An 18511-nucleotide genomic window follows, 5' to 3' on the forward strand; every position below is an offset into this window, starting at 1 on the left:
GGGATCGAGCCCCGCATAGGGCTCTCTGCTCTGTGGGAAGCCTACTTCTCTCTCTCTCTTCCACTTCCTGCTCTCTCTGTCAAATAAATAAAATCTTTAAAAAAATAAAATAAAATAAATGGAATCATACAATACATGGCCTTTTATGACTGGCTTCTTTCTCTTATCAGAATGTTTTTAAGGCTCTTCCATGTTGTAGCATGTATCAGAACTTTATTCTTTTTTATGGCTTTATATATTCCTTTGTATGGATAGATGGGTCATATATATATATTTTTTAAATGAGTTCATTTTCTTTTTTTTTTTTTAAAGATTTTATTTATTCATTTGAGACAGAGAGATACAGAGAGAGAGAGAGCATGAGCAGGGGAGAGGCAGAGGGCGAGGGAGAAGCAGGCTCCCCACCAAGCCAGGAGCCAGGAGCCAGGAGCCAGACATGGGGCTTGATCCCAGAACGCTGGGATCATGACCTGAGCCGAAGGCAGATGCTTAACAATCTGAGCCACCCAAGTGCCCCTAGATGGGTCCATATTTTAAAAAGATGTGTCTGTGGTTCCAGGATTGTAGTTAAAATACTTTTTTTTTAATAAGTCACTTGAAGTAATTATATTCTATGTGATTATACCACTAACTTGATAATACAGTTAGGTTTGTTTCAATGTTTAGAAATTTTTTTTCCCCATCATTTTGATTTAATTTTGTTTTTTTATTATATAAAGTATTAACCTGGTTCTCAAGTCAGAATTCTAGAACAAGGTAGAATTGGAGGTGTCTTGCTTCCCTTTCAGTCCCCTCCAGCCTTTTCCTTCCTTTGTCCTATAAATAACTTACTTTTATTTGTTATTGGGTTATCTTTCCTTTTTTTTTTTTTTTCCTTTTAAAGATAGAGGAAAATGCATGTTTTTATATTCATGAAGAGGATCCAGAGAGAGAGCAAAATTGATGCTGGAAAGATGTCCTAGAGTAGCAAAGGGGGGATGGAATCTCAGGAACAGTTGGAGGGTGCAGCCTTCGTTAGGTGCATGGGGGTGGGGGTGCTCAGTCGCAAAAGGAAAGAAAGCCCAGTGTTTGGGCACACATGTGGGGAGGCGGTGGACACGATAGGACGATGGAAGCTCTCATCTGATTGCTTCATGCTTGTGAGTGAAACAGGAAGACGGTTAGCACTAAAAGGGAGGGGGCACTAAAGATTTGGGGAGCAAGGCTCAGTTGAGTTCAGTGGTTATTAATCCAAGAGAGCATGGTTGTCTATTTTTTCTCCAGTTATATATAGTCAGTTGTAAGAGTGTAGATGTGGAGTAGCCAGGTGAGCTTGCCAAGAACATGCAGGGTTCCCGGGCTCCTGCTGGACTCCTGCTAGCAAGATACATGTTTTAGTGTGTGTGTGTGTGTGTGTGTGTATGTTTGTAACTTAAAATTTGACAGTAATCACTCACATTATGTACAACTGAAATTGCTTTGCTCTGCCTCTCTTCCCTATTCATTTGATGAACCACTGCATTGTTCTCATGATGTACCAGTGGGTTGCAACCTAGTTTGAAAAACACTGATTGAGACCATCATTCTGTGCAACTTGGTGTTGTCTGTTTCATCATGATTAGACTGAGGTTTTGTATTTTTGGCAGGAAAAACAGAGGTGATGGTGTGTTCCTTTCCCTGGGAGTACAAATTTATAGAAGAGTGTAGGGGGCCATTATTATTTTGATTACCAAAACAGTTCGTACTGTGTAGAAGGGTTCACTGCCAGGTTCATTTAACAGCATGTCTTCTAGGGCTCGGGTGCCAGATTGGCCGTGTGGAGACTGCAGTTCCCTTCCCTGTCCCATGGTGGGTTTCTCCGCTTCTCCTGGGGGCCGGCTCTGTGTCCCGCCCTCCTCTACAGAGTGGGCAGTGTGCTCTAGGGCTCAGTCAGAGTTAGCGTGTGAGCTGAAATTCACTCCTCACGCCTGTTCTTTTGCCTTTAAAGTGGTCATTCAAGGAATTCGTCTTACACACAGTTCTTCCCACAACACACTCTGCACAGAGAAGGGTGAAATTGATGATTTAGATCTATTTCTATCCCTTGTCAGGGTTGGTATGTAGGGGTTTTTTCCCCCCTCCTGTTATTTTCATTGGATTCTAAATAAGTTGAGGGCCTCGATTCAGTGATAGAGAGTGACCCCCTCCCAGACCTGCCACAAAGCCCGCCGCCCAGCGGCCGCTTCGCGAATCACACCAGCATTGCAGGTCCAGCTGTGTCCATTTGGCTTCTTAAAAATCTTAGACTTTTTCTGTCATTCTGTGTTTGAGGATTGGTATTCCACTGCAGAACTAACATAGCCTTTCACTTTGCTTTTCAGCTGAACCTCCTGCTGTCCGTTTCTAAATAACCAGGCCGGCCGGGCTGTGCACGTCAGTGTCTGTGCGGTCCGAGCGGGCTGGGAAGTCTGGCAACCTGAAGGACGCCGAGGAACCGGATGTGGGGGTGTCCCCGAGAACCACACAGGCGTGCTGCTCAGTGCTGACTGCAGAATGAAATACAAGCCAAGGGTTTGGAAGATTGGTGTTTCCCTTTTAAAAACATCAAAATGCCAAAGATTAATCTGGGAGCGTGAGAACTGCCTTCTTGAAAAGGTCACGAGAAAAGTGAGTTTTTTAGAGGTAGCTATGGTGGGCACACAGGGAAATGGTTCTTAGCAAAAGATGTGCAATTTGAAACTAGGTTACAATAAGTAGTGTGAAGAAGAACTTTACAGAAGGACTGTTAATTAGAAAGCTTCTACGAGGAGGGTTTGTTAAAGCGTGAAACACTGCAACACTTTGAGCCACAGAGATTCCACGGCGGCTCTTTTTTACTTCCAGAAATCTTATTTCTGCACTCTATTTAATGTAATGTTTCTCCTATCACTTTGAAGTTTTGTTTGGAGTAGATTGGGTGCATCTGAGAACAGATTCTGCTTTCCTGGGAATTTGGGGTGTTCTCTTTCTGTGTGTTTGATGTGAGGTAGTTTCAAGGTGCAAGAAGCCTGTGTAAGGTCCCAGCGTCTGTACTCCTTGAATTGCTTAGGTGCAGAACATTCAAACACAGGGGCTGGAGCCTCCTCATAATAGATGTGTGCAGTATCTTTGATGAGAATCTTCATGGTACAATAGTCCGTGTTTGTGAACGGGAAGCACCAATTAAGATGTCTTAAATCTGGCCCGTAAGGGAGAGGAGGCAGCCTGCTCAATAGTGTATCTCACGCAGGAAGGTTAGGGTTACCAGCTTTCTGTGCACTGCCTTCAGTTTTAGTAGTTCTTTGAACAGCGGACACTTTCATGTCCCGTGTATTCGTTCTTTGGCTGTGCTGTGTACCAACGTCGTGGGGCTCTAGCCCTGTCACGGCAGGATACATTTAACTAACAAAGACGAGGAGGATGAAGATGGCCCACCCCTTAAAACCTACCATATGATATCAGGGAATCATCAGATAAATGATGCACATCTGTGAGTTTGCCCACAAAAAACTATCTCCTGAGTGGATTGGTTTCGCCTCACATAAGCTGCTTTTTGGTTCAGAAGGAATTTTGAGCTACTCAAACACTATCCAGAGATGGAACACTGAAGAGGGTTCTGGAATGTAGCCAGCGGACCTCATTCTACAGGACTCGTCCCCTTGCAGGAGCCTCTTGCAGTGTGTAGATAGGTTATATATCCTGATGTCTGTCACTTTAAACAGGTCACTTGTTTCTCAACTCCATTCAAATTGGTGGTGAATGTGGCTTGAGAGAGCTTAATAGTCTGTTTTGGGAAGGTAGAAGGGAAAGAGGGTCCATATTCATTCTTTGACATGAAATGAATGAATCAGGAAGATTGTATTTACTTCCACTTACTATTTTAAATACATAAACTGTTTAATGAAATAAACTGTAAAATATCCTGTTTTCTGTATTATATGTACATTTGATTTTTTTAATAGCCTTTCCAAAGAAATGAGGGCATGATTATTGTATAGTACTGTGACTGATTTAATTGGATGTACAGAGCAGGCTGCATTCTTAAGGATAAAAATATGTGATGGCACTCATCCCTGTGTTTTGAATCTTTTCTTTCTGAAACACTCAAACATCTTACAAAGTGCTGAGTAGGTGATAGTGATCCAACTTGTTGGCTAAATGAATATTTGTTTAAAATCTGTACAGTTTCAAGTGTTTACTTATACAAAACATGTACATACTTTCAAATAATTTAAAATGCTTTATATTGTTTGGCTAGAAATTGCTGTTTTTAATAAATGTGAATTTTTTTAAAAATAAAGATTTTTGCTTCCTACTTTGTCCTCACGTGTCTGTTGTGTGTATGGATTCTTTTTAAAAAATAATTTTTTAATTGAAATTTTTATTGAGCTAGCTTGTGATTCACATGCGGTTGTCAGAATACAGGGAGACCCTCTGTACCTTTCCCCCGATTTCTCCCAGTGGTAACATCCGGTGAAAGTAGAATACGTTATCACAAGCAGAATATGGACATTGGTACACTCCACCAGTCTGTTCACTTGTACCGTGTGGATTTTTTGGTAAGATAATTATTGTGGGAAGACATTTTTGAAGCCTTTTTTTTTTTTTTAAAGATTTTATTTATTTATTTGAGAGAGAGAATGAGAGAGAGCGAGCGTGAGAAGGGGGAGGGTCAGAGGGAGAAGCAGGCTCCTCGCCGAGCAGGGAGCCCGATGCGGGACTCGATCCCGGGACCCCGGGATCATGACCTGAGCCGAAGGCAGTCGCTCGACCGACTGAGCCACCCAGGCGCCCTTTTTGAAGCCTCTTAATGCTTCGTTAGTTGAAAGGTAATTTAATTTTTCTTTGTTTGCAAAACTGCCAGTTTCCTGAGTACTGTCAGCACAGAGTTGTGTTGAAATTTAATGTTACGGAAGTAGCAATAAAAACGACTTTGTATTTTCACCCTGGTTTAACAATCCCCTATCTTTAAATTTTCTTCTGCTGTTTATTACCTTGCAAGAAAGAACAGTCAACCTTCGTTTTTAAAAGGGGGCCGTTTGGTAGAGAAACCTCAGTGCATTGGTAAGAGAATGTTGCTTCTCAGCAAGGAGGAACTTCATTGCTTCCTCTCTGGAGCACTGCTCTCCCCGTGGCCGCTCGTCCCCCAGCTTGTCCGTCCTCTGATGGCCCGTGGGGCCCCCGCGCATCTGTGCGTCTGGCCTCGGCTCCTCACTGCTCACCCTCCGCGTCGGTCCGGGTCCGTGAGTGCACGTGCCAGGCTTCGTCACTGTCTCGCTTGGGCAGGAAAGGGCTTTGTCACCGGGGTGGGGGTGGGGGGACAGGCCAGCGGCTAGAGAAACAGAGGGATAAGCGCAGGAAGTATCACCGATGTAGGTATTTCTTGAACGCAGAAGGCGTTGGTGCGGACTCCGCTGTGGCAGGTCCTGGACTGAGCGTCACCACAACCGCGTTCATCTCGGGCAGGCTCGGGAGGACGGTCTCTGCGCTAGTTACCGATTTACGGCCTCGCAGCTCCAAATCCACCTTTTTGGGCCCTCCTTGGAGACTCTGCAGCTGGACCCAGAGAACATTTCTCCTTTGCCAGCGGGTGCAGACTTAGGCTTTGTAGGGTGCTGGAGGTTCACTGCACGGCACGGGGGAAAGGGGCCTCCTGTTGCTGGTATGTCTCTCTTTCCTTCTACGTGGCCGCTGTGGCAGCGGGGGGGGCTCTGTAGTGAGTTCTCCTGCCATCCAAGTAGGAAGTTGGCGGCTCCCCAGCACGCCAATGAAATCCCGCCCCCCCCCCCGCCCCCAGTCAGCGGGCCACGGTTCCATCCTTGGCCTTGGTGCTGGTGGGGGCTCTTGGAGGTTCTTCGTTCCCTCCTGGGTACTCCCAGCCCGCGCCCTCACCCCCACTCTTCACTCCGTGACCCTTCCCTCTCACCCAGGGGGCTCTGCTGTGCTGTGCTCCTCCACAAAGCCACAGTTGCTTTGTTTTGCTCTCGCTCGCTTCTCTGCGCCCCAGCCTAATCTCCCCAGGGGCACCTTGAGCACAGGGCGGAAGCTCGGTGTGTATTTGTTGCATGGCCTAATTAGTTACTGAATTCATTAGTGATTTTGTGGGCACTGCACGAGGCTCCATTTGCCTTGGGGCAGTCACCAATTGTTACCCGTCAGGGAACCCTTGTGTGTAACTGAACAGGTTGGTATTCATAAACAGCCCAACTTCGTTCGTTTTCATTTCCAGGAGAAGCACCTTTTCCTGCCAAGTCATTGAAGATAGAATGGTGGTCAGTCAGAATTTGTCCCCTCAGGAAGGCGAGGACCTGGGAAGGGCCCAGGACGGAGGCAGACAGTGTTACAGGTTGAATTACGTGCCCCCACCCCCCACATTCCTGTGTTGGCGTCCTAACCCCCAGGGCCTGGAAGTGTGACCTTATTTGGAAATCGGTTGTTGCTGATGTAGTCAAGATGAGGCCATACCCCCTCCAATGTGACTGGTGTCCATATAAAAAGGGGGACTGTGACTCAGAGACACACACGCAGGGAGAAGGCCTGGCGAGGTCTGCCTCAAGCCCAGGACCCACCAGAAGCGGCCGGGGCCAGGAACACACGCTCCCCTCGCGCCTCCAGAGGGAAGCCCTGGATCTCGGACCTCCAGGCTCCGGAAGCCTGACGGTAAGTTTCTGCGGTGGACGGCACCCGGTGTGGGGCCTCCAGCAAACGTACGAAGTGGGGGGGGTCTAGATTTGTGCAGTTCCTGGCCATCTGGTTGGCGGCTTTATTTCCTTCCCGGTCTGTGAGGTGATCGGCTTTCCCTTGTGAGAACAGTCCCTGATTCCTGTGTGATTCTGTCCAGTGTCTGGAGACCCTGGCACAGGGCCGCGGGTCCCAGGGGGCCTGGAACCCCGTGCCTCTATGTGAAATCTCTGGGCCTTTAAATGTCGGCAACAGAAGATTTTCAAACGGGGCTGACCAAACAGAACACCTCTGCGCAGCCGCCTGTTGACAGGCTCTGCGTGAGTGGAAGAACGATTTCGGGCCCGTGCAAGGAGGACTCCCGGGAGGGGAGCGGGCTGATGGTCTGAGAGTCCGCTCAGGAAGCTCGGCGCGCAGTGCTTTATCGACGCTACTTTAACTCCCAGTGTGTAGCCGTGGGAGGCGAGCTCCAGGATGGCCCTCCTGTGCCGGGGGAGGACACGGGCTCACCACGGTGCCCGAGTTTGCGCAGCGAGCACGCCGTGGTGCCAGGACCCCGAGCCAGGGCCGGCTGGTCCTTCAGTCCTGGACGAGACATGAGCGCTGGCTCTGAGCCACCCGCGAGCTTGGGGGGAACTTGTTTGTTGCTGGGACCAACCTGGAAGCTTCTGCTTCTCCTGGCGGGTAAGCAAAAAGGGCTTCTAGGCCCTCGGCACGAGTGCGGACCAAACAGGGCCTACTGAGACTCTGACGTGGGCTTGGGAGGGGGAGGCTGCTCTGGCGGTCGTCTGTGTCATTTAGGGCTCATCGCCTTGCGCCACAGGGACTGTTGTTCCAGCTGAGGGTACCGTCGGCCAGCAATGTGGCAAATAGTGGGCGTGACCACATCCGCCCCCCACTGCCCACCTCTGCCCACCTCCAGTGCTGCCTCAGCTGCTGGGCTGTCATGGCTCGGGGCCATGATGACGTCGGTGAAGGTTGCTGGCAGGCCCTGTGAGATCAGCAAGGGGGCAGGGCCGCGAAGGGGGTCTCTGGTGTCATTGTCGTGGCAGGGAATGGCCAGTTGCCAGGCTGGCTGGGAGGAAGGGGTTTCCTATCCTGGCTTGGTTTAGGCTGCAGTGGAGGTCATCCCGGAAAGTGGCCGTGTCCCGGGATGTAGAAGAGGCACACTGTAGGGGGCTGCCCACCTCCTGAGTCCCCCTTTTCTAGAAACTCCCGCCCATCCCTGTGCACGGGCATCAAGACATAATCCCACCCTCCCTACCACGTGGGGCTGGACCAAGAGTGGCCTCCTGATCAGGGACCTCTGGGGGCTTTTGAGAGAGATCGGGAGGCAGAGCCCCGTGAAGTGAGGTGCATAGACAACATGTCTTCAGGACAAGAAGACTGTCACAGAGATGAGGACGGAAGTCCTCTGGCTTCTGGGGGCTTCCCATGCTCTGATCCTTTTCTCAGACCCACTGCACCTTCCGTCCAGATGACTCATTCCCATTTTGCTTTACCTACTTGAATGAGTGACTGTTACCAGTGAGCAGAAGTGTCCCAGCTAGTGGAGGGGGTTTGAATGTGTGTCCCTTCAGGCTCCTGACCAGCTCCTGGGTTAGGGGACCTGCAGCAATCTGGCGTTGGTTCGCTGTCTGGGTCTCCTTCGGCCTTGGCAGGGGTGGCAGAAGGGTGTCTGTGACGATGTTAGGGTTAGTGAGAACCTCTGGGGATATCTAGACCCATTTGGCTGACAAGGAAACTGAGGCATAAAGCTACTTGCCCAGGGTCGCATAGCCAACAACGGGCAGAGGTACGCTTTGAGACCGGCTGTGTCCTGAGTCAACCCAAGTACAGGAAGGCTGCAAAAGGACTGCATTCAAGTGACCGGTGGGGGCAGGCAGGACAGGGGTTGACGGGTATTGCCTACCGAGACAACCTGCTCCGTGCTGTCGGGTGAGGGTTTTTCTGTGCCCAGCCACAGATTCTTTTTTCAAACCAAGGAGCTGTGATAAGTCCCAAACGACAAATCAACTCTCAAGAGACATACATAGGGCTCTGGGGTTTTCCTTGGCGCTCCTGATAACTCTGCCGAGACAGTTCATGGTGGCTGGAGAAGGCCCTGGCACAATGTGGTGACTGCCCTACCCTTGGAAGTAAGAGTTCTCCTTGTGCTCCAGGTTGTCGGTTCGCAAGATCCTGGCAGCCTCTATGAAGTTTTCCAAATCAGGGATGGTCAGGAAATTCAGGATTCTACTCATTTTCCCCAGGAGGACCTGCATCTTCCGAGCTGTTGAACCAAATTCTACCTCCAGGATGGTCTTCTGCTTCATTTCACTCAGCACCTCCGGGGTTAGGAACTGTGGGAATTCACAGAAGGCTGGGTGAGGACAAATGCTGTCCAGACACCGTGCTTTCCACCCCAGGATTAGGCCCCTTGGACCAGGACCAGGTCTCCCCTGGAAACTCACTCCAGGGCAAATCTGTGCTCCTAGTCTTGTCACCAGCAATGCTTCCCTCATTTGGCCCGGGCCTGCGACCACACAGCTACAGAGACGTGGGCTGAGGCCACCCTCCAGCCTGACCCCAAACCAATGACCCCAACCAGCTCCTGGGCCCTTGTGTGGCCTGCCTTGCCAAGGCTGTGTCTTTCTAGGGGTGTCTGGCTCCTCCCCATGAATTCCCACCATGGGAGCAGGGTTGGGGAGACTGGAGCTCTACCACAGCCGGGAAACTGTCCACAGCGTCTGCCTGTCTGTCCCACTTCCAGCTCGGCCTCCCCTGGAGTGTGTCTGGGTTTTGCTGGGATGAGGCACTGCCCCAGGGAAGCCACCTCTAGGCCGACTTCTGCCTTGGTTTGTAGCCTACAGAGGCTGAGCAAAAGGTCTCCTGGAGGGAGAAATAATGAAGGATCATACCAGGATGTTCTATTTCGGTGAGGTATCCAGCTTATGAAACGCTCTCACCCAAGGATCTTATTTAAGCCTTACAACAAGGTGGTGTCCATTTCACAGACAATAATGGGCACAGAAAGTGCATGAGGTCGGCCTCGTGTCTCAGAGGAAGAGGAGGGCTAGTATGTTCTTCCTAGGGTGCCCTGGCTGCCCGGCCTCGGTGGACCTGCTGACTAGTCGGTCACATGTGTGCTATTTGCTTCGTTTGCCACCCCCCCTCCCCCTTGCACTGGCCCAGCTCCTGGGGCTGCCAGGCCTCCTGGGGTTTCTGCCTGTACCAGCCCTCACCTGCCCTTCCTGGCCACTGGCTTCCTTTCCTGGCCCCCTCCATCAGTGGGACCCCACTGTCACCCAAAGCCCAGGGGCCCAGGTCCTTGTACCCTCTCTACCCCCAGCTGCTCCCTTAGCTCGTCACTGCTGTGCGGGGGGTGACCAGCGGATGGTACCGTGTACGTACATGGCTCCTCTCTACTGGGTTGGCTGCTCTGGGAAACCCGGGGTAGGTAAGGAGGTTGGGACGTGATTATTCGGGATATAAAATGGCAGGCCTTGCCAGGCCAGGGGACCAGCTGTCCAGATCTGCTTGGAACTTTCCCAGTTTGAGCACTCAGAGTCCTGTGTCCCGGAAAACACCTCTGTCCTGGGCAAGCTAAACCTAGCACGTTCCCTACTCTCCTTTCCAGAATTTCATATGGTGTAATTTTGCCTGAGTCTGCTGTTTGGTTGCTTCCTCCATCAACCTACTTCTCTGCTCACCTCCCAGGAAACATGTCTGTCTGTCTGTCTCCCCAAGTGGCAGTCCTACTTTCAGAGACCTCGAATGTCTCTCTGGTGGGACTGTAAACAGAGCCTTCCGAGGAGCCAAAGCAGGAACAGGGTCTTGTGTGGGTCTCAGCGGGGGACCAAGGACTCCCTATTCCTCTCCTGAACTCTGGGCCTAGGGAAGGGTCTCAGGAGCCCACCTTCTTGCCCACTCACAGAACTCCCAGGTGCAGACTCCCCATTTGTAGGGGGTTGAAGAGAGGGTTTTTGCAGATGTAATTAAGTGAAGGATCTCAGGATGAGGTCATCCTGGACTTAGGGTGGGCCCTAAATCCGCTGTCTGGTGTCCTTATAAGAGAAAGGAGGGGGACACTGGACACACGGAGACACAGAGAAGACAGCTGCGTGAAGGTAGAAGGTCGGAGCGACGCTGCCACGAGCCAACGGACGCCTAGGGACCCCAGAAGCTGGGAGAGGCAAGGAAGGATTCTCCCCAGAGCCCTTTGGAGGGAGTGTGGCCCTGCTGACACCTGGAGTTCAGACTTCAAGCCTCCAGAGATGCGAGAGTTTCTGTTTAAGCCAGCCAGGTTGCGGTCATTAGTCATGGCAGCCCTAGGACGTGAACACATCTTTGCTACTTTCTTGCCCAGCCCAGGCAGAGCCCCCTGAACTTCCAGGTGCTCCTTTACTCGGAGATGAGTGTGTTGGGAGAGGAGAGAAGAGGACACCAACGGCAGGCCTGGGGACACAGATTTCCCCCTGGTTTCTGTCCCTGCCTACTGACAAGGCTGATGTGAGCATCAGGTGAGAAAACGTATGTTGACGTCTTTGCTTTTTTGGCCTGGCTTGCGGCTGGGCTCTTTGAAGCTGTTTCCTCAGCTCCACATCTCGAGGTGCTCGGGGTCTTGAGGTGCTCGGACGGTAAATGAATGCCTCTGTCAAGCGTCAGGTCAATGAAGGTGGCCGTGTCTCTCTCTGGGTAGCAGTGATGCAGAACATGGCCCAGAGAGAGGCCCGTGGCATGGCCCAGTGGGCACCTGCCTGGCAGAGGGAGTTGAGACCTTACCTTGTACTTGGTGCCCACGTTTAAGCAGATGTGCTTCTTTTGGTGGCTGAAGCAGAAAGCGATCTTATCCTGGCTCCTTATTTGTACCTTGATGTACCGGTTGATTTTCAAGGAGATGGACTGGAAAGGGGGCGCATGGACGTGGAGGCTCAGATCCCACCAGTTCCAGGCCTTCTGGTGTTTGCCTTTGGGGAAGTAGTAGCCCAGGTTTTGGCTCAGGCTCAACCTAGACCGAGAAAGGATCAGGCAAGCATGGGGCTTGGCCTGTGTGCAAAGGGCAGAGCCTTCCCTGGGGTGAATGCAGGCCTGCCGCCGTCCCTGCCTCCTTCCCTTTCTCTTTCCTCCTGGCCTGGGTTCCCACCCCCGCTGACCTGCACAAACACCTGGGAAGCTTTTAAAGAACGTAGATCTCCAGGCCCCACACCAGACCGACAGAAGGGGAATCTGGAAGGTGGGGGTCAGCCCTTCCCCAGTCGGAGCATCATTCTTCCCCTTGGGTTTTTTTATTTTATTTTATTTTATTTATTTATTTGACAGAGAGAGACACAGCGAGAGAAGGAACACAAGCAGGGGGAGGGGGAGAGGGAGAAGCAGGCTTCCCGCAGAACAGGGAGCCTGATGTGGGGCTCGATCCCAGGACCCTGGGATCATGACCTGAGCCGAAGGCAGCCGCTTAAAGACTGAGCCACCCAGGCGCCCCTCCCCTTGGGTTTTGATGGGTTGAGATTCAGGGGTAAGATGGGGTATCTCTTGTATGCCTTATTTGAGAAATTTTTTTTAAGTGCTTTATTTTAGGCTAAGTCCAATGTCTTAAAACTTTTGGCCCTTAATTTTTTTAAAAGATTTATTTATTTATTTGAGAGCGAGAGAGCGCGCGCGCGTGCAAGCAGGAGGAGGGGCAAGGCAGAGGGAGAAGCAGACTCCCCGCCGAGCAGGGAGCCCGATGCGGGGCTCGATCCCAAGACCCTGGGATCATGACCTGAGCTGAAGGCAGATGCTTAACTGACTGAGCCACCCAGGTGCCTCTTTTGCCTGTAATTTTATGTATGACTCTGGGTAAGTCACTTATATCCTCTAAGAAAATAAAAGTAGTTCCTAGGTTTCCCTAAGTTCTCTTCTGGCCCTAAAAGTAAGTGCCATTATGGAGAAGAGGCCCCACAGAATGTAGCGATACTATTTGAGATAATTGGCTGAGTTTCTTGCCTCCACCGGCTACCTGGTGCTTCCTGCACCTTTCAGACATGTTTCTATACAAAAGGCCCTCAGGGCAGGGCAGATACCCCTGAGAACAAAGTTGTCAACAAGAAAATAGTGTTTTAAAAGCTCAAAGAAAAAAAATGAAAAAAAAAACAAAACAAAACAAAAATTAAAGAAAAAACGAAAAACACAGAAAAATAATAAAACACAAAAAATATTTAAGAAAATATTCTTAAGGGGTGCTTGGGCGGCACAGTTGGTTAAGTGTCTGACTCTTGGTTTCAGGTCGTGGTCTCAGGGTTGTGGGATCAAGCCCCGCTGCTTAAGACTTGCTCTTCCTCTGTCCCAGCCAACCCTCCCCCACCACTCTCAAATAAACAAATCTTAAAAAAAAAAAAGAAAGAAAGAAAATATTCTTAAAAACCAAGGCTGGCAGAATCAAAATATTTTTTTTGAATTAAAAGCATAAATCTGGTTTTGACAATCAAGAAGAAAGGAAGTATAAAGTTGATGCAAGATGGTAGGCATTTCCCACTCCATGACCACTTAGTAGGGAAGGGAAGGGGGAAATCTTGGAAAAAAAAAAAACAATACTTACCCCCAAAAAGATGGAGAAAGATTTTGAAGTGGCCAGATTACCTTGATTTGGTAAGATGAAGTTTCCCACCATGGCCAGAAATGGGAACTGAAGAACTAAGTTCAGCGATCACAAAATATTTAGAAGTTTGGTTTTTGCGCACAATACGTGTGTCTCCAAAGCCCTGACCACACCCTGCTCTCTGGGGCACCTGGGACAGAGGGGTACTGGGTTTTTCTCAGGTAATTCTCAACTTGACTCTCAGCAAGTGTAGAAAACATGGAGCCAAGAGAAGTGGTCACCGTGAGTCTCTGATTATTGCTCTTTCACCGTTGTGGAAGCAGTGGCGACAAGGACAGAGTGCCTTCCCTGAGGTCAGGGACCTGCCTTGCTGCCACCATGATACCCATCTCTCCATGTGCAACAGGTGTGGGTCAGAGAAAGAAATTCACAAGCGAATGAGGGAGAGAGAGACCTAACCCAGTGAGGGAGGAGGGCTGTGCGGACTGCGGATCAACCCTTAACCACACTGCCTCTCCGTGGGGAAGGGTGTTTGGGACTCACGACCCAAACTTACCAGATTTCTCTGTTTTCATCATAGAAGGTGGCATGGCCAGAGTTGTTGATAAGGGCCTGGACACACCTTTCTTCACTGTCTTCCAGAATGATGTATGTGAACTCTCTCTGTTTTGTACTGAGGATGAGCATAGCCAGGTTTCCTGACGGGTAGCTAGAAGACAGTTAAGGCACACGCAGCTCCTTGGGGTCCCTGGGAAAGGCAGAGCCCTGCCGAGGATGCGGGCCTCAGGAACACCCACACCCCAGCCCTGACCCACCCACTTTTGAGGCGCCGTATGTGTCAGTATGTGTCAATGTGAGCGTCCCTGGGCTTCAGTGGATACTGTATCTGGCCTGATCCATCAGGAAAGAGGATTTGGAAGACAGTCTCACTGGGGTAGAGAGTTAATTTAACATCATGGTGATGCACCTGGGAAGAAAAGACGAGCTTATTATAAAGAGTGCACAGGGGCTGATTGTCCCAATTCAGAGTATGGTGTCACGAGAGTGCTCGGGATGGGTTGACTCTCCGAATGCCCACACTGCCACTCCACCCATCACTACCCCACCCATCACTACCACCACCTTGCTGAGGATTCGGGAGAGGAAACCTCTCAGGGCCTCCTCAGTTTATTCATCTATATGCCCAGGAGCCAGAGAGGGATCACTCTGTGTGTGTGTACGTGCGCATGTATATTTTAAACTGTCATTGTCATTTCAATCCTCTAATGGTTATTGGTTGTTTTTCTTTCTTTTTTCTTTAAAAGATTTTATTTATCTGAGAGAGAGAAGAGAGAGAGAGAGAGAACATGAATGGGGGAGGGGCAAAGGGACAAGCAGGCTCCCTGTTGAGGGGGGGACATGGGACTCGATCCCAGGACCCTCGGATCATACCTGAGCCAAAGTCAGACACTTAACCAACTGAGCCACCCAGGCGCCCAGGTTGTTGGTTGTTTTAGTTTTCTAGGGTTGCTGTAACAAAGTAACACCAATGGAGCACTTCAAAACTACAGGAATTTATTTTCTCATAGAGGTGGAGGCCAGAAATCTGAAATCAAGGTGTTGGTAGAGTCAGTTCTTTCTGGAGGCTCCGAGGAAGAATTTCTTATGTGCCTCTCTCCTGGGTTTTGGTGATGACCTGTGATCCTTGTTGTTCCTTGGCCTGTCTATTCAGTGTCTACCTCCATCTTCATGTGCTGTCCTCCCTGGGTCTCTGTGTCTTCACATGGCCATCTTCTTGAAAGAATGCCAGTCACACCGGATTAGGGGCCTGCCCTGCTTCAGCATAACCTCCTCTTAACTACATCCTTAAAGACCAATTTTCCAAAGAAGGGTCCGTTCTTAGGCACCAGGGCTTAGGACTTAAATATATCTTTTTAGGGGGATACAATTCAACCCATAACTTTGGCATTGTATTCAGGATTTTTAAAATCTCTTCTTGATTCAGTTTTAGTGAATTATATTTTTCTAGAACATTGTTCATTTTAGGTAAATTTTCAAATTTATTGTCCTAAAACTGTTGTCACATGGTGTTTTAAAAAAAAACAAAACCCTCTACTGCCTCTGTAGATATGACCTTGTCTTCATTTTTTTTTTTTTTTATTACAACTATCTTCTCTCTCTCTCTCTCTTTTTTTTCCTGGATAAACCTCACCTGAAGATTTGCCTTTTTAACTAGTCTTTTCAGAGAGTCAGCTTTTGGTTTGTTTATTCTATTTGTTTCCCATTGTATCAATTTTTAGTCTTATTATTATCATGTATATACTTCTACCTTCTGTAGATTTTCTATATTACTCTATTTTATTTTTCTAATTCCTCAAATTGAATATTGAGCTCATTGTTTTCATCTTTCTTCTTCTTAATCCTCCTCCTCTTTCTTAATATAAGCATTTAAAGCTATAGCATTGCTCTCAAAATACCATTTTAGCTGTTTCCCATGCATAGAGATGTTTACCTTTCATTCCATTCTAAATATTTTTGAATTTCCAATATGATCTCTTCTTTGACACACAAGTTATTTGCAAATGTGTTTTTAAATTTGCAAATGCACGAGTTGCTTTGGGTGATGTTATTATGACTAATTAAAACTCACTGGGGTAAGAGAGCATAGTCTATGTGATATCAGCTGTTGAGCCTTTGCTGAGACTTGTTTTGTGGCTCAGTATGTCATTGATTATTGGAGCTGTTTCACGTGTGGCTATTTCCTTGTGAAGGACACACGTCCTTGGTCTTGTGTTCCCATCTGGGCATGAATACCCAAGCGCCTGGATTATCAGGATGAGCTGGTCTCCTTCTGGCCCTCCGCTCCCCAGCGCACCGCCCCACCTCACCCACCCCCTACTCACATGCTCGCTCTTCTGGTGTCTCGGTTTCTATCTCTTTCTGGTGTTGATTATGTCCCTCACTTTCTTACACACTCTGCTCTACATTTCTGATGCTTTTTACATGCCATCTACATTTCCCAGGTGTTTGCAGTAGGAAGGCTTTTTGGGTCATCTAGTGTCCCACATCGCTCTAAATGGGTCAGCAGTTCTCCAGCTATTATTTTTAACTGTGGAAGACCCCTTTGTTCAAGAAAGCTTACAGCAGAATGCTTAAATCTAAGACAATCAAAGAAAAAGATGCAGCCATCTGAGGAGCTGGGGCTGCGGGCTTCTCAGGGCATGCCTTGGAATGCCCAGGAATCTGGGCATCTGGGTAAAACCCACTCGAGGTGACAAAGGTCCGCAAACAGACTCCATCCCCACACCTAGCACTGTGCCGACCACTTTCTTCCACAGCACAAGGACCCTACAATGTAGGCAAGGTCACTGGCCCCCCTGCAGATGAGGCTAAATGATGAACACCAAGTTGTCTAGTAGAGGAGAGTCAGAGGCCAGCCATCTGCCCCTCACCAGCAGGCTTGTCCGTGGAACACGCTGCCTCCAATCATTAAGCTCCTGGCTACTTCCCACATTCAGTCTGCACATCACTGCTTTTTTCTTCTTTAACCTAAAAAAGGGCTTTGTAAAGACATCCGGGGCTGGTTTGTTCCCGATGGCCTGGAAGGAGCTTCTAGCTATTACTCACGGGAGAGGATATTTGTATTTTAGGTCTTCTGTTCACACAGTCCATGAAAGCCCAACTTTCTCCGAGACGCTGTCTGCCTGTCAAATTCAATTGTCATGGAATGACATTTTCCTGGCCATGAGGACCCCACAGGCAAAGCAAAATCTCTGACCCGGAGGTGGAGTTGTCACATTTTCCCTCACTGGGAATTATATAACAAATGGCTTATCTAAAAGCTGACATCTCATCACCATTCGTGTGGGGAAGCTGAAGATCTCTGAAGGCTTCCAACACCCTCACCATTCCACGTCTGGTACAATCTAGAGAGTCCCCTGGCTTTCCCTTGATTACTCCGTCTGCAGGAGTTCTGGCTGGTCCACTGACTTCCCTTCTTCATACAGGCCCAAGAGATGAAGGGATACTGAACTTTCCATTCCTTACTGAAGGCTGAAAGAGTCATACCTTGGTTGACAGTGTTGGTTTCTGGTTCTCTCCTACTTTTGCCACAAGGTGAGGCCAGCCTCATCACTTTAGGATGTTTGGTTGCTTTTCCACTTAGTGCAAACTGTTTTCATTTTCCTCTGGACACACAGCAGAAATCCACTTCCGAGCTCTCTTGCATCTAGGAGGCGTCATGTGACTTCTCTTGGTTGATAGATTTAAGCCTAGACCACGACTTCACTTCCTGTCCATGCCACGGGACACAAAGGACTCCAAGATGGCAGAGACCCGTAATGAAAGAGCCCAGATTCCCAGGAGCCAGCCTCAAGGAGAGCCACTCAAGAGAGCTAGGAGACTCAAGTCAGATGTGACACGAGCAAGAAACATACATCTGGTTATTAAACCTCTTAGCTTTGGGAACTGTTTCAAGAGGAGGCTCTATGTCCATGTGACAGTCATTTTAAGATTTTTTAGGTCTCACTCTCTTCAACTGTAAAGTGTTGATAGCAATACCATACCCCATGAGATTGTTGGGAAAAGCTCAGCTTACATTACATGTAGAAGTGCTTTATCACTTGCATGGTTTTACACAAATGTGAGGTTACATTAGGCTTCTTGTGTTCTCCAATTTAGTAAATAGTTACGTAGCATTTACTCAGCTGCTCAGGCCAAAATTCTTAGACTCATCCTTTCATCTTCTCCTTCTCTCACATGTATTGAATTAAGAGAAAGCCTTTTTGATTCTTCCTTCAAAAAAATAGAGGTGGTGCTTTCCACCACCTCTGCTGCCCCGCCCTAGGTGAGAGGTGCTTTCCACCACCTCTGCTGCCCCGCCCTAGGTCATCTTTCACCTGAATTGATGCCCTGGCTCTCAGCTGAACTTCCTGTCTCCATTCTTGCCTCATTAAATCTATTCTCTGCACATAGCCAGAAAGGTTCTTCTAGAGCATAAATCAGATGATGTTCCTCCCCTGCTCCAGATCCTTGTGACTTCGTATCATCCTTTGGATAAAATCTAAAGTCTTACTAAGATTACCCACGAGGCTCTACCTGACCAGGGTATCTGAGCTCATTCCCTATCCATCTCTCACTTGCCCACAGCTGTCCTTGAGCTGTTTGCTCTGCCCCTCATTTCATTCATGCCTAGACTCAAAGGGCACTTCCCCATCTGCCCTATGGGTATGAGAGCAACTCTCCTCTCGGGCCAACAACTCACGAGCCCCTTATGCTGCTTTATCCATGGCTCCTAACAATACCTGACAGGGCACT

The 18511-nt window shown here is 48.9% G+C and overlaps 2 protein-coding genes across 3 annotated transcripts in view; one reads left to right on the forward strand and one right to left on the reverse strand.

Annotated features, from left to right (window-relative positions):
- Nucleotides 1–4141, forward strand: part of COG3 (component of oligomeric golgi complex 3) — a 76134-nt gene extending 71993 nt beyond the window's left edge. For both annotated transcript variants that reach the window (XM_035003351.1, XM_035003352.1), the window contains one exon: nucleotides 2340–4141. In XM_035003351.1, coding sequence (XP_034859242.1) covers nucleotides 2340–2369 — 30 coding nt within the window. In that variant the 3' untranslated portion in view covers nucleotides 2370–4141. The remainder of the gene's footprint in view (nucleotides 1–2339) is intronic.
- Nucleotides 4142–8783: 4642 nt separating this feature from the next.
- Nucleotides 8784–18511, reverse strand: part of ERICH6B (glutamate rich 6B) — a 39409-nt gene continuing 29681 nt past the window's right edge. Inside the window, exons 13-16 of the mRNA XM_035003804.1 lie at nucleotides 14098–14183; nucleotides 13773–13925; nucleotides 11422–11647; nucleotides 8784–8999 (exon numbers count right to left, since the gene is read on the reverse strand). Coding sequence (XP_034859695.1) covers nucleotides 8784–8999; nucleotides 11422–11647; nucleotides 13773–13925; nucleotides 14098–14183 — 681 coding nt within the window. The remainder of the gene's footprint in view (nucleotides 9000–11421; nucleotides 11648–13772; nucleotides 13926–14097; nucleotides 14184–18511) is intronic.

Source organism: Mirounga leonina, unplaced genomic scaffold (genome assembly GCF_011800145.1).
Source record: "Mirounga leonina isolate KUSES-001 unplaced genomic scaffold, KU_Mleo_1.0 Mir_127, whole genome shotgun sequence".
NCBI classification, from domain to species: Eukaryota; Metazoa; Chordata; class Mammalia; order Carnivora; family Phocidae; genus Mirounga; species Mirounga leonina.